The sequence below is a fragment of the Heterodontus francisci genome, chromosome 10 (genome assembly GCF_036365525.1).
Source record: "Heterodontus francisci isolate sHetFra1 chromosome 10, sHetFra1.hap1, whole genome shotgun sequence".
In the NCBI taxonomy this organism is placed as follows: Eukaryota; Metazoa; Chordata; class Chondrichthyes; order Heterodontiformes; family Heterodontidae; genus Heterodontus; species Heterodontus francisci.
Genome location: NC_090380.1, coordinates 111,715,034 through 111,733,530, shown reverse-complemented (window position 1 = coordinate 111,733,530; position 18,497 = coordinate 111,715,034). Strand labels below are relative to the sequence as shown.

The 18,497-nt window shown below is 43.8% G+C and overlaps 1 protein-coding gene across 1 annotated transcript in view; it reads right to left on the bottom strand.

The window, feature by feature from the left end:
• tmprss15 (transmembrane serine protease 15) overlaps positions 1-18,281 on the bottom strand; it is a 111,095-nt gene extending 92,814 nt beyond the window's left edge. Inside the window, exons 1-4 of the mRNA XM_068040023.1 lie at positions 18,178-18,281; positions 16,218-16,384; positions 10,654-10,793; positions 8,641-8,708 (exon numbers count right to left, since the gene is read on the bottom strand). Coding sequence (XP_067896124.1) covers positions 8,641-8,708; positions 10,654-10,793; positions 16,218-16,384; positions 18,178-18,281 — 479 coding nt within the window. The remainder of the gene's footprint in view (positions 1-8,640; positions 8,709-10,653; positions 10,794-16,217; positions 16,385-18,177) is intronic.
• Positions 18,282-18,497: the final 216 nt, after the last annotated feature.

Below are 18,497 nucleotides of genomic sequence, written 5' to 3'. Positions count from 1 at the left end.
AAATAAAAAACAGTGCCGTGAGGAAGGGAGTTTCAGGATTTTGAATCGGCAACAGTGAAGGAACGGTGATATCGTTCCAAGTCAGGGCGGTTTGTGACTTGGAGGGGAACTTGCAGATGGTGGTGTTCCTATGCATTTGGTGCCCTTGTCCTTCTAGGTGGTAGAGGTCACGGGTTTGTAAGATGCTGTTTAAGGAGCCTTGGTGCGTTGCTGCATTGCATCTTGTAGATGGTACACACTGCTGCCGCTGTGCGTCAGTGGTGGAGGGAGTGAATGTTTGTGGATGGGGTTCCAATCAAGCGGGCTGCTTTGTGTTTGATGGTGTCGAGCTTCTTGAGTGTTGTTAGAGCTGCACCCATCCAGGAAAGTGGAGAGTATTCTATCACACTCCTCACTTGTGCCTTGTAGATGGTGGACAGGCTTTGGGGAGTCAGAAGGTGAGTTACTCACTGCAGGATTCCTAGCCTTTGACCTGTTCTTGTAGCCACGGTGTTTATGTGGCTACTCCAGTTCAGTTTCTGGTTAATGGTAACCCCCAGGATGTTGATAGTGGGGGATTCAGCGATCGTAATGCCATTGAATGTCAAGGGGAGATGGTTAGATCCTTTCTTGTTGGAGATGGTCATTGCCTGGCACTTGTGTGGCGCGAATGTTACTTGCCACTTGTTAGTTCAAGCCTGGATAATGTCCAGGTCTTACTGCGTTTCTGCACGGACTGCTTCAGTATCTAAGGAGTCGCGAATGGTGCTGAACATTATGGGTGCAGCAAGTTCTGGATCACAGGTCTTCAATACTGTTGCCGGAATGTTGTCAGGGCCTTTGCAGTATCCAGTGCCTTCAGCCATTTCTTGATATCACACGGAGTGAATCGAATTGGCTGAGGACTGGCATCTGTGATTCTGGGGACTTTAGGAGGAGGCAGATATGGATATCCATTCAGCACTTCTGGTTGAAGATTAATGCAAATGCTTCAGCCTTATTTTTTTCACTGATGTGCTGGGATCCTCCATCATTGAGGATGGGGATATTTGTGGAGCACCTCCTCCCATTAGTTGTTTAATCGTTCACCACCATTCACGACTGGATGTGACAGGACTGCAGACCTTAGATCTGAACCGTTGATTATGGGATTGCTTAGTTCTGTCTCTCATCGCATGCTGCTTATGCTGTTTGGGATGCAAGTAGTCCTGGGTTGTAGCTCCACCAGGTTGACACCTCAGTATCCAGCTGTGTAGAAGTTTAGTGTGACGGTAATCTTCAAGGCCACTGGCATAGGGTGACCCCCAAATCCCAGAGGCCGCAACTTGTCCTGCTTCTTGGCACGTAAGTTGGTGACCGTCTCCCCGGAGAGCCATAGACTTCACATGTACATTTGGATGTAGCTGATCTGAGTCAAATAGACTCTTTGGCTTATGTGGGCCCTTCTCAGTATGGCCGGTTGTGTTGCTGTCGTCGTGGAACTTCACTGATAGGACCAGCAGCCTGTTGTTCCCCCGACCCCCGCTATCAGAGGCACTGTCTCCAGCCATGTGGGTCCAGAAATACAGGGTATATGAGACCCATGTTGGTGACCTTTGGGCCTGCAGAGCACTATCAATGCAGAGACAACCCTGCCTTGGCAACTGAGGTATTGACAATTCTCTCGGTGAAGTCACTGATGGACCTCAGAGCCCAGCCTTGCTGATGGCCCGCCATCTGTTCCAGCAGTGAGAGCAATCAAACACATCACACAGCTGTTTGGTAACCCAATATAGCAGGCCCCCCAAACCCACACAGAAAACCACAGCAGAGCCCCCAAGACCCTGAACTCCCCAGCAGAGCCCCCAAGACCCTGAACCCCCTTGCAGAGCCCCCGAGATCCCGGACCCCATTGCAGAGCCCCCGAGATCCCAGACCCCATTGCAGAGGCCCTGAGATCCCGGACCCCATTGCAGAGCCCCCGTGATTCCGGGCCCCCTTGCAGAGCCTCCGAGATTCCGGGCCCCCTTGCAGAGTCCCTGAGATTCCGGGCCCCCTTGCAGAGCACCCCCGAGATCCCGGATTCCCTTACAGAGCCCCGGGATCCAGGACCCCCTTACAGAGCCCTTGAGATCCAGGACCCCCTTGCAGAGCATGCAGTAACACAGTCCCACAATGGCCTCCAATACCCCCTCTTCCCCTATGCAGCAGTGCTTAGGGCTGCTTCCCCGTCGTGGCAATGTGGTGTCTCGCCTCGCTGCCTCCAGGTTTTAATGGTCATGAACCCGAAAGCACCTGCCACCTGCCATTCTCAAAATTGCAGGTCAATCATTAAATTGGAATTAATTATATTTAAATGCATTTAAAACAGCATTTCAGCAATTTAAAATAGCTTCCCGTTGTGTTGGGGTGGAAATGCCGCCATGGTGTTTTCCCGCTGCTGACAAAATCTGGAACTGACATCACGATGCCAGATGTCCGGGCAGACGGTTCCAATGCAATTCTCTGTCCCCCCCATGCCACCATACCCACCTTCAACAATCACATTAATTTCAGCCCATTGTTTGCCACCGTTTCTGTATTACAGCCATGACAGCATTTTGTAAAGTAATTGACTGCAAAATTCTTTGGGACATCCTGAGGTTCGGCACATAGGAACATAGGAGCAGGAGTAGGCCATTCAGCCAATCAAGCCTGCCCTGCCATTCAATATGATCATGGCTGATCATCCACTTCAATGCCTTGTTCCCACACTATCCTCATATCCCTTTATGTCATTGGTATTTAGAAATCTGTCAATCTCTGCTTTAGATATACTCAATGACTGAGCTTCCTCAGCCCTAGATTCACAGGTTGTGAAAGTTGTTATACAAAATGCAAGTTTTTTCTTTCTTAAAGTTATAAAAGTGTTAGCATCTTGCAACAAAGATCCTGTCAGCAAAATTGCAACAGTAACATTACTGATAATTTAGTAGGGCAAGTAATTTAGGTAGTCCAAAATAGGGGACAACCCAAATCAGAGAATGCACATTATGGGCTGGATCTTATGGCCCCCCTGAGGCGGGGTCGGAGGCAGGGGTACTACAGAATTGCGACAGGACCTGGGGTACCAGAGGGCCTGTTGCCTCTGTTATGAAAGTGCTTCCAATTTTTTGTTAAATATTTTTTGAGGACTCATATTTAAATTGTGGAAGTGGATTCATTTTGGAAGGCTGAAGATTTCATAGATGCTGGACTTTGTTTTTGTTAAAAGTTCACTGAAAGGTCTTGTTTGAAAACAACCTTTACTGGAAGTCACATGCATTAAGCTCAATAAACAATAGAAACCTTGGTGACTTGGGGAAGATGTTTACAAGAGAAGTGACATGTTAAGATTTATGACGGTCAGCACGTCGCTTTTGGGATATTGTTTTGACTTTCCGGTTGGGTTGTGGACTGTTTTGTGTTAGTCGGAGGTCAACCTTCCAAGAGAAACACCCAGCTCATCTCTTTCCTCTTGTCTCTGTGAAACCCTGCAAAGATCTAGTCTGTAGGAGCTGAAACCCCTGATGCTGCATTTTTGCTGAGAAGCTGGAAAAACCTGCTAGATTAATTCTCAATGCCACTTGAAAAGAAGTGAACAATATGTACAATGCAATTCTCAAAACATTACACCCTCGAGGTCCACAAGAAGGTTTCAAGGGGCCCGTCAAATCTTTAGATTGTTTCTAAAATAATTACATGTTGACTTTCTATTGTTTTATTTGGATGTAGGATTGCTGGGCCAGCTGCTCTTTTACCTTTTAGCATCGCATAACACTGTGAGACAGACATCTGCAAACAGTGATTGCCATTTTTGTAACGTGTTTATTAAATAAAATGATTAATTCCTGAACGTGTTAGAGCAATGTGAAGGGTATTACTGAACATCTTGCTCTGACATATACCGCAATGATTGTTCTTGCGTGCTTTTGTAGAACATTTAATTTTAATTCTACACACTGGCTTAATATCCATGAAATGGTTTGCCAGTCAGCCCATGTAATGTGGTAGAGGGCTGCCTGGCTTTAAAAAGGATTGCAATGTCAGGGGTAGTTATTTCATGGGGACAGCTTGACATACATTGCAGTGCGATCTGTTTGATCTCTCTGGAGCTGCAGCCAATGTAAAAATACATTTCATCTGGAATAATGGCATCACACTTCTTGATATTATGAACAATTGATTCCTAGTTAAATAAGTGACAGGCTAAACACATTAAACTATCATTTTCTGCTTTAAAGCCACAAAACCATCTCCTACTGTTGCATCGTCCCATTTAGCTCTGGAGTGTTAACATTAACATTGAGATATTTGGTTCGACGGGTTTGGTGTTTCAGCAAGTTTTCAGATATGAGAAGCAGAATACCAATTTATCATTGTGAGATTTAAATACTTATCTAATTGGGAAAGAAGATTTGATAGTTGAATCGTAGTTATTGAGCATTTTAAAGTTGCAGAATGCTAATTCACATAATGTGCCTGATTTATCTTAACTCTGGTGCAGTTAAGTTTATAAAGAAGGGTGAGTTTATTAAAGACATTAGTTGCTTGCTTGCCATATTTTCAATAAATAAACGCAGCCACTAAGAATCTTGCCAAGCAGCTTAAGACAACATTTTTCTTCTAACACAGATTTGTAAGTAAAACCTCTGCATTTTAGGAATTTGAGAGCATACAGATAATGAATATGGTTGCATGACTGTGCTGCAGATCACTTCATCCTCATCAATGTGTACACACTGACCTTAACCCGCCAGAATTCATCAAATCTTTGCATCAATTATACATCATCTGGAAATAAAGTCTATCTAAAATTAAAGTCAGTTGTTTACATCTAATGCCACGAAATATTTTTGCTGCCTGTCATGGGGAATGTTCCAGAATTATCACTAAATAATGCTAATATTCTGATGGTGTTTGAGTTACACATTGTTAACTTGTTGAGGTATCTTATGGCCTGGCGTGGGGTTTCTGTGCATTTGTAGCAAAATCATATAAACCTGCTCTTTATAAATAAATAGATTCTTGTTATTGTTAAATGAGGTACTGAGGGAGTCTTTCTCCTCAGTGAGACATTTGGAGGATGCTACCATTTGTACTCAGACTGTACAAAAGTGATTGATCATCTTTCATAGAATCATAGAGCACAGGAGTAGCCCATCATGCTCATGCTGCCTCTTTGCTTAACTGTATAACTTATTTTTATACAAAAAGATATGTTTCTTGTGTTACAGGGGGTCTGTGGAATTTTTATAACATGGGAGGGGTTCCTGAGAAGCAGAAAAAGGTTGGGAACCGCTGGGCTAAGGGCTAATTCTTGCCACAGGGCTCTGGGTGATCTCCTCGCTCTCCTTCAAATAGTGTTCTGGGATCTTTGGCATCCAGTTGAACTGGAAGACAGGGCCTGGTCACATCCAAAGACATTGGGCTGAATTTTATAGAGCCCTCGACCTCAGGAACAGAGGCTTGGGGGGTGCGGGGGCATGCAAATCATTGCGGATGAGGCATGCCACCGACCCTGATGTCGGCTGGGCCCAGCCCGATCTCAACGGAGAGAGAGAGGCCTTCTGGCAGTCCCAAGTATGCTAAGAATTACACTAACAACCACTTTAAGATTATCTGTCGGGCTTGCAATGTGGCTCACTTATGCTTGCTGGAAGCTGCATCTATTCATACACAGGGACGTGTCCTCTGCAGGCGAAAGGAACATAACCAGGCTTCGCACCTTATTTTGAAGTGAATAAAAGCATGGGAACAATAGTTTCCTGGTGCATTCTCCATGGCAATGCCTCGACCAGATTTGACATGCCAACCAATCAGCATCCATTTCACATGCAGGCATTCCTGCATCTGTCCTGATGAGTGCAAGCTTCGACAGCATGTCTTTTTTTTTCAGCAGTACTCAAGCTCGGTACTACCAAGCAACTATTAATATAAATGTGTTTGCATTTTTGTAGGAAGTGTCTCAGTTAAAGAGTTAATCTATTTTAAATATGTTTAAAATGCTTTAAGAGAGGCCAGAGGAACCTTATAGGAAATAAAAACAGAAAATGCATGAAACACTAAACAGGTCTGGCAGCATCTGTGAAAATAGAAACAGAGTTAACATTTCAGGTCTGTGACCTTTCATCAGAACTGGAAGAAGTTAGATGTTTAACAGATTTTAAACAAGAACGGAGGCAGGGAAAGAGGGAGGGGTAAGAACAAAAGGGAAGCTCTGTGATAAAGTGGGAGGCAGGAGTGATTAAACGACAAAAGTGATAATGGTGCAAAGCGAATGTGGGTAGTAATGGTTCAAGTGACGAAACAAAAGATGGGTCTGGAGGAGCTGTAAGTCAGAACAGCAGAATCATTGTCAGACCAGCATGGGTCCTAGCTATGCCTGCCTTTTTGTGTGATATGTGGAACATTCCGTGCTCCAGTCCAACTCAGGCCCCCTCCCTCAACTCTTTCTCCTTCACATTTGATGACTGTATCGGTGCCGTTTCCTGCTCTTGCTCTGAACAGGAAAATTTGCTTCCAATTTCTACCTTTCTCTCACCTTAACATGGTCCATCTCTGACTCTTCCCTTCCCTTCCTCGATTTCTCTGTCTCCATTTCTGGTGATAGGCTACCAACAAATATTTACAAAAAGCCCACTGACTCCCATAGCTACCTTGACCACACTTCCTCTCATTCTGATTCCTGTAAGGATGCCATTCCATTCTCCACTTTCTCCATCTCTATCACATCTGTTCTGATGATGCAACCTTCCACAACAGTGCTTCTGCTATGTCATCCTTTTTCCTCCTTGTGGACTCCCCTGCCTCTTTGATTGACAGAGCCCTCGACGATGTCCCACCCATTTCTCACACTTCTGGTTTCACCTCTTCCTCCCCCTCCCAGAATCACAATCGGAATCTCCTCTCCTTGTCCTCACGTTCCACCTTACCAGCCTCCATATTCAACGGATCATCCTGTGCCATTTCTGCCACCTCCAGCGTAATGCCACCACCAAACACATCTTTCCCTCCCCTTTCAGCATTCCAAAGGAACTATTCCCTCTGCAACACCCTGGCCCACTCCTCTACCATCCCCAACACCCCATCACCATCCCTTGGCCCCTCTCTATGGAAGCACCAGAGATGCAACACCTGCCATTTTACCTCCTCTGTCCTCACTATACAAGGCCCCAAACACACTCCTTCTAATTGAAACAGCGATTTATATGTATTCCTTTCAATTGAGTATACTGTATTCGCTACTCACAATGCAGTCTGCTTTACATTGGGGAACACCTCCATTGAGTCTACAAGTGGGACCCTGAGTTTCTGGTGGCATGCCATTATAATTTTCCACTTTGCTCTCACGCTGAGATCTCTGTCCTTGGTCTCGTGTAGTGTTCCAATGAAGCTCAATGTACGCTCGAGGAACAGCACCTCCTCTTTAGATTAGGCACCCAACAGCCTTCTGGACTCAACATGGAGTTCATCAATTTCAGACTGCAATCTCTTCCCCTAATTTTGTTTCCCTTTTTTTGCATGTTTTGGTTTTAATCTTGTTTTTTCTCTTGTTTTTCCTTTCAGACCCCAGCTGTTCATCATTCTGCCATTCACACCTCCTCTGGACACATCTTTTGTCTGTTTACTTGTCCCATTACCACTTCCTGCACCACCAACTCCTTTGTCATTTAATCTCTCCCATCTTCCACCCTATCACATACCCTCATTTTGTTCTTTTTCCACCCTCCTCTATTTGACCTACTTAAAACCTATTACATATCTAACTTTTCCCAGTTCTGATGAAAGGTCATTGACCTGAAATATTAACTCTGTTTCTCTCTCCACAGATGCTGCCAGACCTGCTGAGTATTTCCAGTATTTCCTGTTTTTATTTCAGGTTTTCAGTATCCGCAGTATTTTGCTTTTGACATTCCCAGACCTGCTGGGCTGGATTTTATGGGCCCCCTGAGGCAGGGTCAGACTCCATGGGTGGGGGGAGGGGGGATGATGGAATATAGGTATAATAGGCTTAATGAGGTAGAATTTAGAAATAGTTAAAATATTATACCTTTTAGAATTAAAAATTGAATAAATGGTCAGGTTTTCAAGACTCATTGAAATTCCCCTTTAAGAAGGGGTTGTTGCAGACAGGTCAGTTCCGGAGGTTGCTTTAGGGTGCCATGGAAAGGGCAATTATAGATAATAAAACAATAAATGGAATGGACTTACAGAAACACGAGGTCAAGTAAACATAATTATAAACATTTTGACCAGATAAATGCTCAACTTCAAAAGCAAGAAAATTCCAGTAAAACATTAAGTGGAGCTGGCAGCTCTTGGAGGCGGGATCCCTGTCCTTAAATGGGTTCCCCCGTCTTTTCAGACCGGCACTGGGAATCCTACCAGTGCCACAAAATCCAGCCCGCTGTCTGTAAAAAGGGGGACAGTGGTTATGATGTAAAGCTGTTGAGCTCAATGTTCAAGCCGGAAGGTTGTAAAGTTGTAAAGGTTGTAAAAAAGGTTGTAAACTGAAAGCTCAGTTGCTATTCCTCGAGCTTGTGGTGGGTTTATCGGAAAACAACAAAAGCTTGCTTTTATATAGCACTTTTAACATGTAAAAGGAAGATGATAATGGCTGTACATTATGTCACCACCTTGAGTTATCAGTGAGTTACTTACTGGAACTGTAAAACTTGACAGTCCTTGTATTCATCACGGAGTCCACCCTGCATGAACACCTGCCGTATCTACAGAAACCAATAATAGCCGTATTACACCACAGCTATGATGCTAAGATTCTACATTGGCAGCAGTCCATAATGTTTGCCATTATTTTATATTTACAACCATTTAATAACCAGAAGGGGGATAGGATTGGAGGTTGTTGGATTGCCCCGTCACAGCAAGAGAGCAGTCAAGGAACAAGTGGTCTTTCATAAATACCGGCACAGACATGAAGGGCCAAATGGTCTCCTTCTTTACTGTAGACTCAATGATTCTATATGTAATATTTATTTATTTCGAGATACAGCACTGAAACAGGCCCTTCAACCCACCGTGTCTGTGCTGACCATCAACCACCCATTTATACTAATCTTACATTAATCCCATATTTCTACCTCATCCCCACAATTCCCCTACAGCCTACCCACACTAGGGGCAATTTATAATGGCCAATTTACCTATCAACCTGCTAGTCTTTGGCTGTGGGAGAAAACCAGAGCACCTGGCGAAAACCCACACGGACACAGGGAGGACTTGCAAACTCCGCACAGGCAGCACCCAGAATCGAACCCAGGTCGCTGGAGCTGTGAGGCTGCGGTGCTAACCACTGCGCCACCCTAAGAAGTGGTGAGATGGGTTACAAAGTTAAGAGGAAAGGAGAATGGTTGAAAGTGTACTTACTGCACCCCAGACGGGACTTGAACCCACAATTCCTGGCTTAGGAGGCCAGTGCCGTATCCATTAGGCCACTGGGGCTGTTAAATATGTGGTGCTTAATGAAAAAAAATCTCAAAAATCCATCTTGTTTGCTTTCTACCATACTAATAATTGAATGATACAACAATAGTGGAGTTGTTGACTAACCATAGTAATCAATCTCTATCTTTTAGTCCAGAACAGACCCAGATATGAGGTAAGGAAAACCCCCAGTGTTGGAGAGCTTTAAGAACACTATGTCCAAAGACACCTGTTTTTCCCCAGCACGCTATGCTCACCATGTGTCATGTCTCAAATTACTCATATACTGTATCTTAAAATATTACTTGTTGAAAGAAATCTAATTAATTTACATTTGAATACATGAATACTAACTGCTTTGACTGTCTCCCTAGAGAGTTTATTTCATAGATTGACCCACTCACTTACTGAAATATGGTTTCCACAGATTAGTTATGAATATAAATACAGATAATGCTGGAAATACTCAGCAGGTCTGGCAGCATCTGTGGAGAAAGATCTCAGACCAATGATCCTTCATCAGCACTGTGTTCTGATGAAAGTTCATCAATCTAAAAACGTTACTTCTTTCTCTACATCTATTGCCTGGCCAGTTGAGTATTTCCAGCACGTTCTGTTTTTAGTTCAGATTTCCAGCATCCACAGTATTTTGCTCTTGTATTAGTTTTGAATGTTTCAGGGGCAGGCCTCTGGTTCCCTGTTCTGGACAAGATGAAACAGCTTATCATTTCCCCACCATCAAAATGGTTGACTTTGAACTGCACTCACAAGCTACTCAATTGTATGGAATTGCTACCAGCCGCTCAATAAGGCAACTAGGGCTGGGTAAACATGATTGAGAAAGGAATAGAAGGCTATGCTGCTGGGGTTAGAAGAAGTAGATTGGGAGAAGACAATGTGGAATTTACCAGTTGGGCCAAATGGTCTTTTTCTGTGCTGTAAATTCTATGTGGAATAGTAATAAGAAACACAGACCCAGGAACTGAACCTGGCACAAACTCTGACAGTGAAGCATTCCCTCAGTACTGCCATTGAGTGTCAGCCTAAGCAGACCTGAGTACCAGCACTAGCAAATTCAACAGTCTCATTAAGTCCCCTATACTGTGACAACTTTCTGCCAACAGCGAGCCCTGCTGTGCAACTAAAGGATGACTGAATTATCTCCTCCACTCCCCAAGTAACATTAACCCAAGGATTAAAGGGAATAAATGAATGCTAAATCACACATACCAGGTGCTCGACATCAAAGGCGAGTGCCTTGAATTGCAACGATGATTTATTTTGTAACTGAGTTGTGTACGAGGCTCCTTGGGTGATCTTAAAGGAGCCCCTTGAGACTTGGGAAGACTGGTTGGTCATGTTGTGGATGTCTGTGAATAAAATAAGAGCAATAGGCGAATTAAAATGAGAACATTATCAGGGTTTCATTATAGAGCAGTGTCAATTCTGTCTATTCATTTCAATCAAGAGAAATCAGGATTCGTGATCAGCGATATGCTGACCAGTGACCCCAGTGAATAAAAATCCTGATCAAGGAGTAGATCACTTTATTTCCAAAACAAGCCACCCAGTTTCCCACAGAGACAGGCCACCAGCAATAATGTGGATACCGTACAGATTATAATAATATAATGGAAACATACAAACACACCTGAATACTGCAGCCATCTCTAACATGCACCTAAGGAAGGCTGCATTGGTCTTGGAGGGAATGCTGCATAGATTTACCAGAATGATAGCTGGATTTCAAGGGTTAAATTAAAGGAGATATTAAACAAACTAGTTTTGTATTCCCTGGAATTTAGAACATTAAGGGATGATCTGATCGAAGTTTTCAAGATCTGTATATCTATACATATCTATTAAGTGGAACAGATAGGATAGATAAAGGGGAACGATTTCCACTGGTTGGGGAATCTAGGACTGGGGGCATAGTCTAAAAATTAGAGCCAGATATTTCAGGAATGAAATTATTAAGGATACAAGTAACATCCCAGTATTAGCTGTAAGTCAGGAAATAGAAGGGAGGGAGGAACTCAAGAAAATTACAATCAGCAAGGAAGTGGTACTGAACAAATTGTCGGAGCTGCGGACTGACGAGTCCCCGGGTCCTGATGGCTAGTGGGATAGTTGATGCATTTCCAAAATTCCCTGGATTCGGGGAAGGTTCCGTTAGATTGGAAAATAGCGAGTGTAACTCCTTTATTCAAAAAGGGAGGGAGGCAGAAAGCAGGAAACTACAGGCCGGTTAACTTAACATCTGTCTTAGGGAAAATGTTAGAAGCTATTATTAAAGATGCTATAGCAGGGCATTTGGAAAACTTCAAGGTAATCAGTCAACATGGTTTTGTGAAAGGGAAATCATGTCTAACCAATTTATTGGAGTCCACGTGTGCTGTGGATGAAGGGGAACCGGTGGATGTATTGTACTTAGATTTCCAGAAGGCATTTGATAAGGTGCCACATCAAAGGTTTTTGCAGAAAATAAAACTCATGGTGCAGGGGGTAACATGTTGGCATGGATAGAAGATTGGCTAACTAACAGGAAACAGAGAGTAGGCATAAATGGGTAATTTTCTGGTTGGCAAGATGTAACGAGTGGTGTGACACAGGGATCTGTGTTGGGGCCTCAACTTTTTACAATTTATATAAATGACTTGGATGAAGGGACCAAAGGTATGGTTGCTAAATGTGCTGATGGCACAAAGATTAGTAGGAAAGTAACTTGTGAAGAGGACGTAAGGGGGCTGCAAAAGGATATAGATAAGTTAAGTGAGTGGGCAAAGATTTGGCAAATGAAGTATAATGTGGGAAAGTGGGAAATTGTCCACTTTGGCAGGAATAATAAATAAGAAGCATATTATCTAAATAGTGAGAGATTGCAGAGCTCTGAGATGCAGAGGGATCTGGGTGTCTAGTGCATGAATCGCAAAAGGTTAATATGTAGGTACAGCACGTAATTAGGAAAGCTAATAGAATATTATCCTTTATCACAAGGGGAATTGAATACAAAAGTAGGGAGGTTATGCTTCAGCTAAGAGGGCATTGGTGAGACCACATGTGGAGTACTGTGTACAGTACTGGTCTCCTTATTTAAGGAAGGATGTAAATATGTTGGAGCCAGTTCAGAGAAGGTTTACTAGACTAACACCTGGAATGGGCGGGCCGTCTTACAAGAAACGATTGGACCGGCTAGGCTTGTATCTGCTGGAATTTAGAAGAGTAAGAGGCGACTTGATTGAAACATATAAGATCCTGAGGGGTCTTGACGGGGTGGATGTGGAAAGAACGTTTCCCCTTGTGGGAGAATCTAGAACTAGGGGTCACTGTTTAAAAATAAGGGGTTGCCCATTTAAGACAGAGAAGAGGAGACATTTTTTATCTTAGAGGGTCATGAGTCTTTGGAATTCTCTTCCTCAAAAGGTGGTGGAAGCAGAGTTTTTAAATACATTTAAGGCAGTGGGAGATAGATTCTTGATAAGCAAGGGGGTGGAAGGTTATTTGGGGGGTAGGTGGAAATGTGGAGTAAACAGTTCAGCCATGAGCTTATTGAATGGTGGAGCAGGCTCGAAGGGCCTGTGATGGAATATAGGTATAATAGGCTTAATTAAGTAGAACTTGGAAATAGTTAGTTAGAGCGTTATACCTTTTAAAGTTAGAGATTGAATGGATGGTCAGTTTTTAGAACTCACTGAGATTCCCCTTTAAGAAGGTAGAGTTAGAAAATTTCAAGGTCCTGGTTATAATAGAATTTCTGTTGCCAGGGAATTGGAAGATAAACACCCATATTGAAATATCCTATGTGACATCAGTAAGTGGTAACAATAAACTTAGTTTATGCAGTTGTTGATGCAGACAGGTCGGCTCTGGACGTTGCTTTAAGGTGCAATAAGGTGCTGGCTGGAGTCATACCGAGCGCAAAGGAAGATGGTTGTGGTTGTTGGAGGTCAATCATCTGAGCTCCAGGACATCACTGCAGGAGTTCCTCAGGGTAGTGTCCTAGGCCCAACCATCTTCAGCTGCTTCATCAATGACATTTCTTCAATCATAAGGTCAGAAGTGGGGATGTTCGCTGATGATTGCACAATGTTCAGCACCATTCGTGACTCCTCAGATACTGAAGCAGTCCGTGTAGAAATGCAGAAAGACCTGGACAATATCCAGGCTTGGGCTGATAAGTGGCAAGTAACATTCGCGCCACACAAGTGCCAGGCAATGACCATCTCCAACAATAGAGAATCTAACCATCTCCCCTTGACATTAAATGGCATTACCATCGCTGAATCCCCCACTATCAATATCCTAGGGGCTACCATTGACCAGAAACTGAACTGGAGTAGCCATATAAATACCGTGGCTACAAGAGCAGGTCAGAGGCTAGGAATCCTACGGCGAGTAACTCACCTCCTGACTCCCCAAAGCCTGTCCACCATCTACAAGGCACAAGTCAGGAGTGTGATGGAATACTCTCCACTTGCCTGGTTGGGTGCAGCTTCAACAACACTCGAAGCTCGACACCATCCAGGACAAAGCAACCCGCTTGATTGTCACCCCATCTACAAACATTCACTCCCTCCACCACCGACGCGCCGTGGCAGCAGTGTGCACCATCTACATGATGCACTGCAGCAATGCACCAAGGCTCCTTAGACAGCAACTTCCAAACCCGCGACTTCTACCAACTAGAAGGACAAGGGCAGCAAATGCATGGGTACACCACCACCTGCAAGTTCCCCTCCAAGTCACACACCATCCTGACTTGGAACTATATCGCCGTTCCTTCACTGTCGCTGGGTCAAAATCCTTTTACTCCCTTCCTAACAGCACTGTGAGTATACCTACCCCAAATGGACTGCAGCCGTTCAAGAAGGCAGCTCACCACCACCTTCTCAAGGGCAATTAGGGATGGGCAATAAATGCTGGCCTGGCCAGTGACGCCTACATCCCATGAATGAATAAAAAAAAGGTAATTATAGATAATAAAACAATAAATGAAAATGGACTAACAGGAATAAGAGTTCAATTAAACACAATTATTAACATTTTGACCAGATAAATGCTCACAACTTCAATAAACAGGGTATTTCCAGTAAAACATTAATTGGAGACTTCGTTAGTGATACTACCTAATATGGATTTTGAAAGCAAGAACAGCACACACACAGGTAGCACCTACATGCTAAGAGGACATATGACACCTTAGGAATAGTATAAACATGAAAGGTTCTGAAGTAAACACTTAGAAGTGTTGAATTCCTCCAACAATACTTCTCATCCCATGCCTTACTTGAGGCATTTAAGGTAAAATTTACTTTAAATTTTGATGGATATTCTGGATATTTTAAGATATTTTGCTGTAACATTAACAAGGTTAATGATTCAATGTTAGAAATAAGAATATGTGTTACATCTCGCAGTAATATTTGATATTGTGATATACTTATCCAGTTAAGAAGTTTATTGCATGTTAAATTCTTTAATAAATATATAAAAGTTAATAAATCATCTCATGTAGTATTCTGTATAAAACTAGAAGAACCCGCCTCTCTGTGTCTCTAAGTGGAGAAATACATATTGGAGAGTTTCTCAGACCCTTATAATATCTGGGATATTTATGACTTAGCCATAATATTAAAAATAGGCTATCTGAAAGATGGTAATATTCTCCATTAGTTTTCTTTCTTTGAGGGAAAGCTAGTTCAACTCTTTGGACCCAAATAAGTGTCTATAAGAGTCTGTCTGGTTTGAACCTAATTAAAGGAGATTCATAGGGATGTACTCCTTATTTGGTTTAGTCCCTATAGGTTAAAGTCATAAATCACTTCAGGCCGAGTGGCCTACTCCTGCTCCTAATTCATATGTTCGTATGTTAGGAAACACCTCTTCATACAAAGGGTGATAGAAGTTTGGAACTCTCTTCCACAAACAGAAATTGATGCTACATCTTTACCCAGAGAGTGGTCGGGGCATGGAATGCCTTGCCTGGGGAAGTTGTTGAGTCAGAAACTTTAGGGACTTTCAAACGGCTTTTAGATAGGTATATGGATAAAGGAGAATGATGGGGTATAGATTAAATTGTCCTTGACAGAGGACAAAGGATCGGCACAACATCGTGGGCCGAAGGGCCTGTTCTGTGCTGTATTTTTCTATGTTTTCTATGTTCTAATTGTTAATTTTAAATCTGAGTTTGATAGATTTTTGTTAGCCAAAGGTATTAAGGGATATGGGGCTAGGGCAGGAGTATGGAGTTAGGTCACAGGTCAGTCATGATCTTATTATATGGCAGGACAGGCTCAAGGAGCTAAATGGCCTCCTCCTGTTCCTATGTTCCTAAATTCTACTTAATATGCAAATATTGCCAGCAAGAAAACACCTTTAAAATGCAACCAGCCCTTAATATTGCAACCAACTCCGAACATTGCAGACATTCCTAATGTACAAACACCCCCAAGACATAAACTCATTTCAGAACGTAGGTGGCCTGACTTGTTCTCCAGCTGTGGCTGAGAGGTCAGGCAGCTAACCCAGTCAGAGGCCTCCCTGGAGCTTGTTTCAATTGATCCACAGGCAAGGCTCCAAAGCAAATGCTGTGCTAATTGTCCCTCCCTCTCAGTGGAGAAGAGCTTGTCCTCTGCACAATAGCATGCCTGAGATCGGGAATTCTGTGGAGTGAGAGAATGTCGCAACACTCCAAGGTACACGAATTACCAGAGTTAATGCACCACGAGGGGTTAAATATTCCTTTCAAATAGTGTACGTCCAATAGGTATGTCAATCGGATTTAAAATACTTACCCACAGCATGCGGTTGCTGGATCGCAAGCCATCCGACGGCTATTAACCCAGCGCACACTATCAGCAGAATGAGAAAGATGCTAACAAGCATGATTTCCAGCATGCTGAACTTTCCCCTCTTTCTGGAGCCTTTTAAGCTGCCACACATCTTGTAAATGCTGTCGGCACTTCCACATAAAATGTGCCTCAATGGTGCAGGGATTTCGCCTAAAACTACCAGCTAGCAAAGCAAATGACTTATATATCAATCAGCTGGTAGCTGATGGCAACATTAAACCTATCACATCAATACTGATCAATACATTTTTAATGAGATTTAATTGCAAGATCTGTATGGTCATTGAATCACAACAGTCCAAAAGGAAACTTCTTATCTGTTCAACTGTGCGTGTAAAGAAAGTTGTAAATGTTAATTATCAGCTACGCATTGTGTCACTTAGGAATAATAAAGAAAGAATTTGCATTTATATAGCACTTCTCACAACATCCCAAAGCACTTCACAGCCAGTGAAGTACTATTTTGTGTAGCGTTGTCACTATTGTCATGAGGAAACATGGCAGCCAATTTGTGCATAGCAAGCTCCCATAATCAGCAATGTGACAATGAGCAGATAATCTGTTTTGGTGTTGTTGGCTGAGGTATAATTATAGACTGGGAAACTGAGGATATATCTCCTGCTCTTCTTTGAAATAGTGCCGTGGGATGTTTTAGATCCACCAGAGAGGGTTTAACATCTCAATTAAAAGACAACGCCTCCCACAGTGCAGCATTCCCTCAGTACTGCACCCGACAGTCAGTTTGGAGTATGTGCTAGTATGTCTATGGAGTGGGACTATGACCCACAACCTTCTGCCTCACAGGCATAAATGCACCAAGTGAGACAAGGCTAACAGCTGTGCAGTTGTGCAGCTCCACGGTGCACCATCTATCCTACTCCCTCAATTATTAAAGTTTTCTACTAATAAGTTAATGGCTGATGTGATAGCTTCAGACACAGAACAGATGGGAGGAGAGCACAATAGGAATCCACTGTTGGAGGCCTTGATACCTTGGCTCAGTGGATAGTTCTCTCACCTGTGTGTTCTAAGTTTGTTGGTTCCAGCACAACTTCAGGCACAAAATCTACTTTGACACTCCAGTGCCTCCTTTCAGATCAGATGATAAGCCAACACCACAGCAGGGATTTTATGCCTCCAAATTGGATGGTAATGGAGGCGGGGCGGGGGGTGCCATAAAATTGCATAGTTTGGCGTCGGGTCAGACCTCTGACATCATCATGCCGGGGCCGCATTTTACCAGCAGTGGGCGGGGGCCCACATGGGCAATTTAGAGGTAGATAACGTTGTTAAAGAGCCAACAGACTGCGATTTTATGGGCTTTCCGGATTTAACGATGAGTGCATCAGGGACACAGGGCATCAAAACCTCAGCAGCTTTTGAAGGATGGCAGCACACAGGAGCCTGAGGCCATAGCTTCAATTGGCAGCTGTGGAGTCAGGCAATTTTCCTTCATAAGTAGGAAGGTCCAGCGCAGGCACAGCATTTATCGTGCAGGAGTAGTAGGTGGGAAGCCATTGATCAGGGGTCAAGCCTCCCCCGATGCCGTTGAGGTCCTGGCAGGAGGATCAATTGAAAGGGGCCTGGGGTGATGGGGAAGGGGGGAGGGGTGTAGGGTGGGCAGTATCGCAGCAGCTACTGGCAGGCTTGCCCTTCAGACTGGCAGTGCCCAAATGCCATGGGCATCGTTCTTTCAGGAGGAGGGTCCTCCAGCTAGGAAGAAACCTTGAGAGGGAGGGAGGTGGGAGCAGATGGCTCAGGACAGCAGAAACCTCATGGTCACCTGCAGGGGCAGCCTCATAATGTGGAAGCAGCAGAAGGTCACAGAGGGGTCTGTGAGTAGGCACCAGTGCGGAGACAAAGGTACCCTGTGGCCAGAGGATACCGTCAAATGATGAGATACCTGCAGATGTGAGAGAGGCAGTGTTGCTGAAGGCTGCTCCTCTCCCGAGACACCATGGCCCATTTTTGTGCCATGTTGGCGGAGGAGGTGAACTCTGGTTGCATTGGTGCCAGTGGCTGTCAAAATCACGATGGTCCTAAGTTTTATGTCACAGGTTCATCCCAGGGCGCACTGGAGATATGTGTGGCATCTCAAATTAGCTGCACATCATCGCAGTCAAGCTGGTGTACGATGCCCTCTTCAGAAGGCCCAGCCAGTACATACAGTACCAAACTGATGCAAACAGTCAGGCTAAGAGAGCCATAGGATTTGGCGCCATC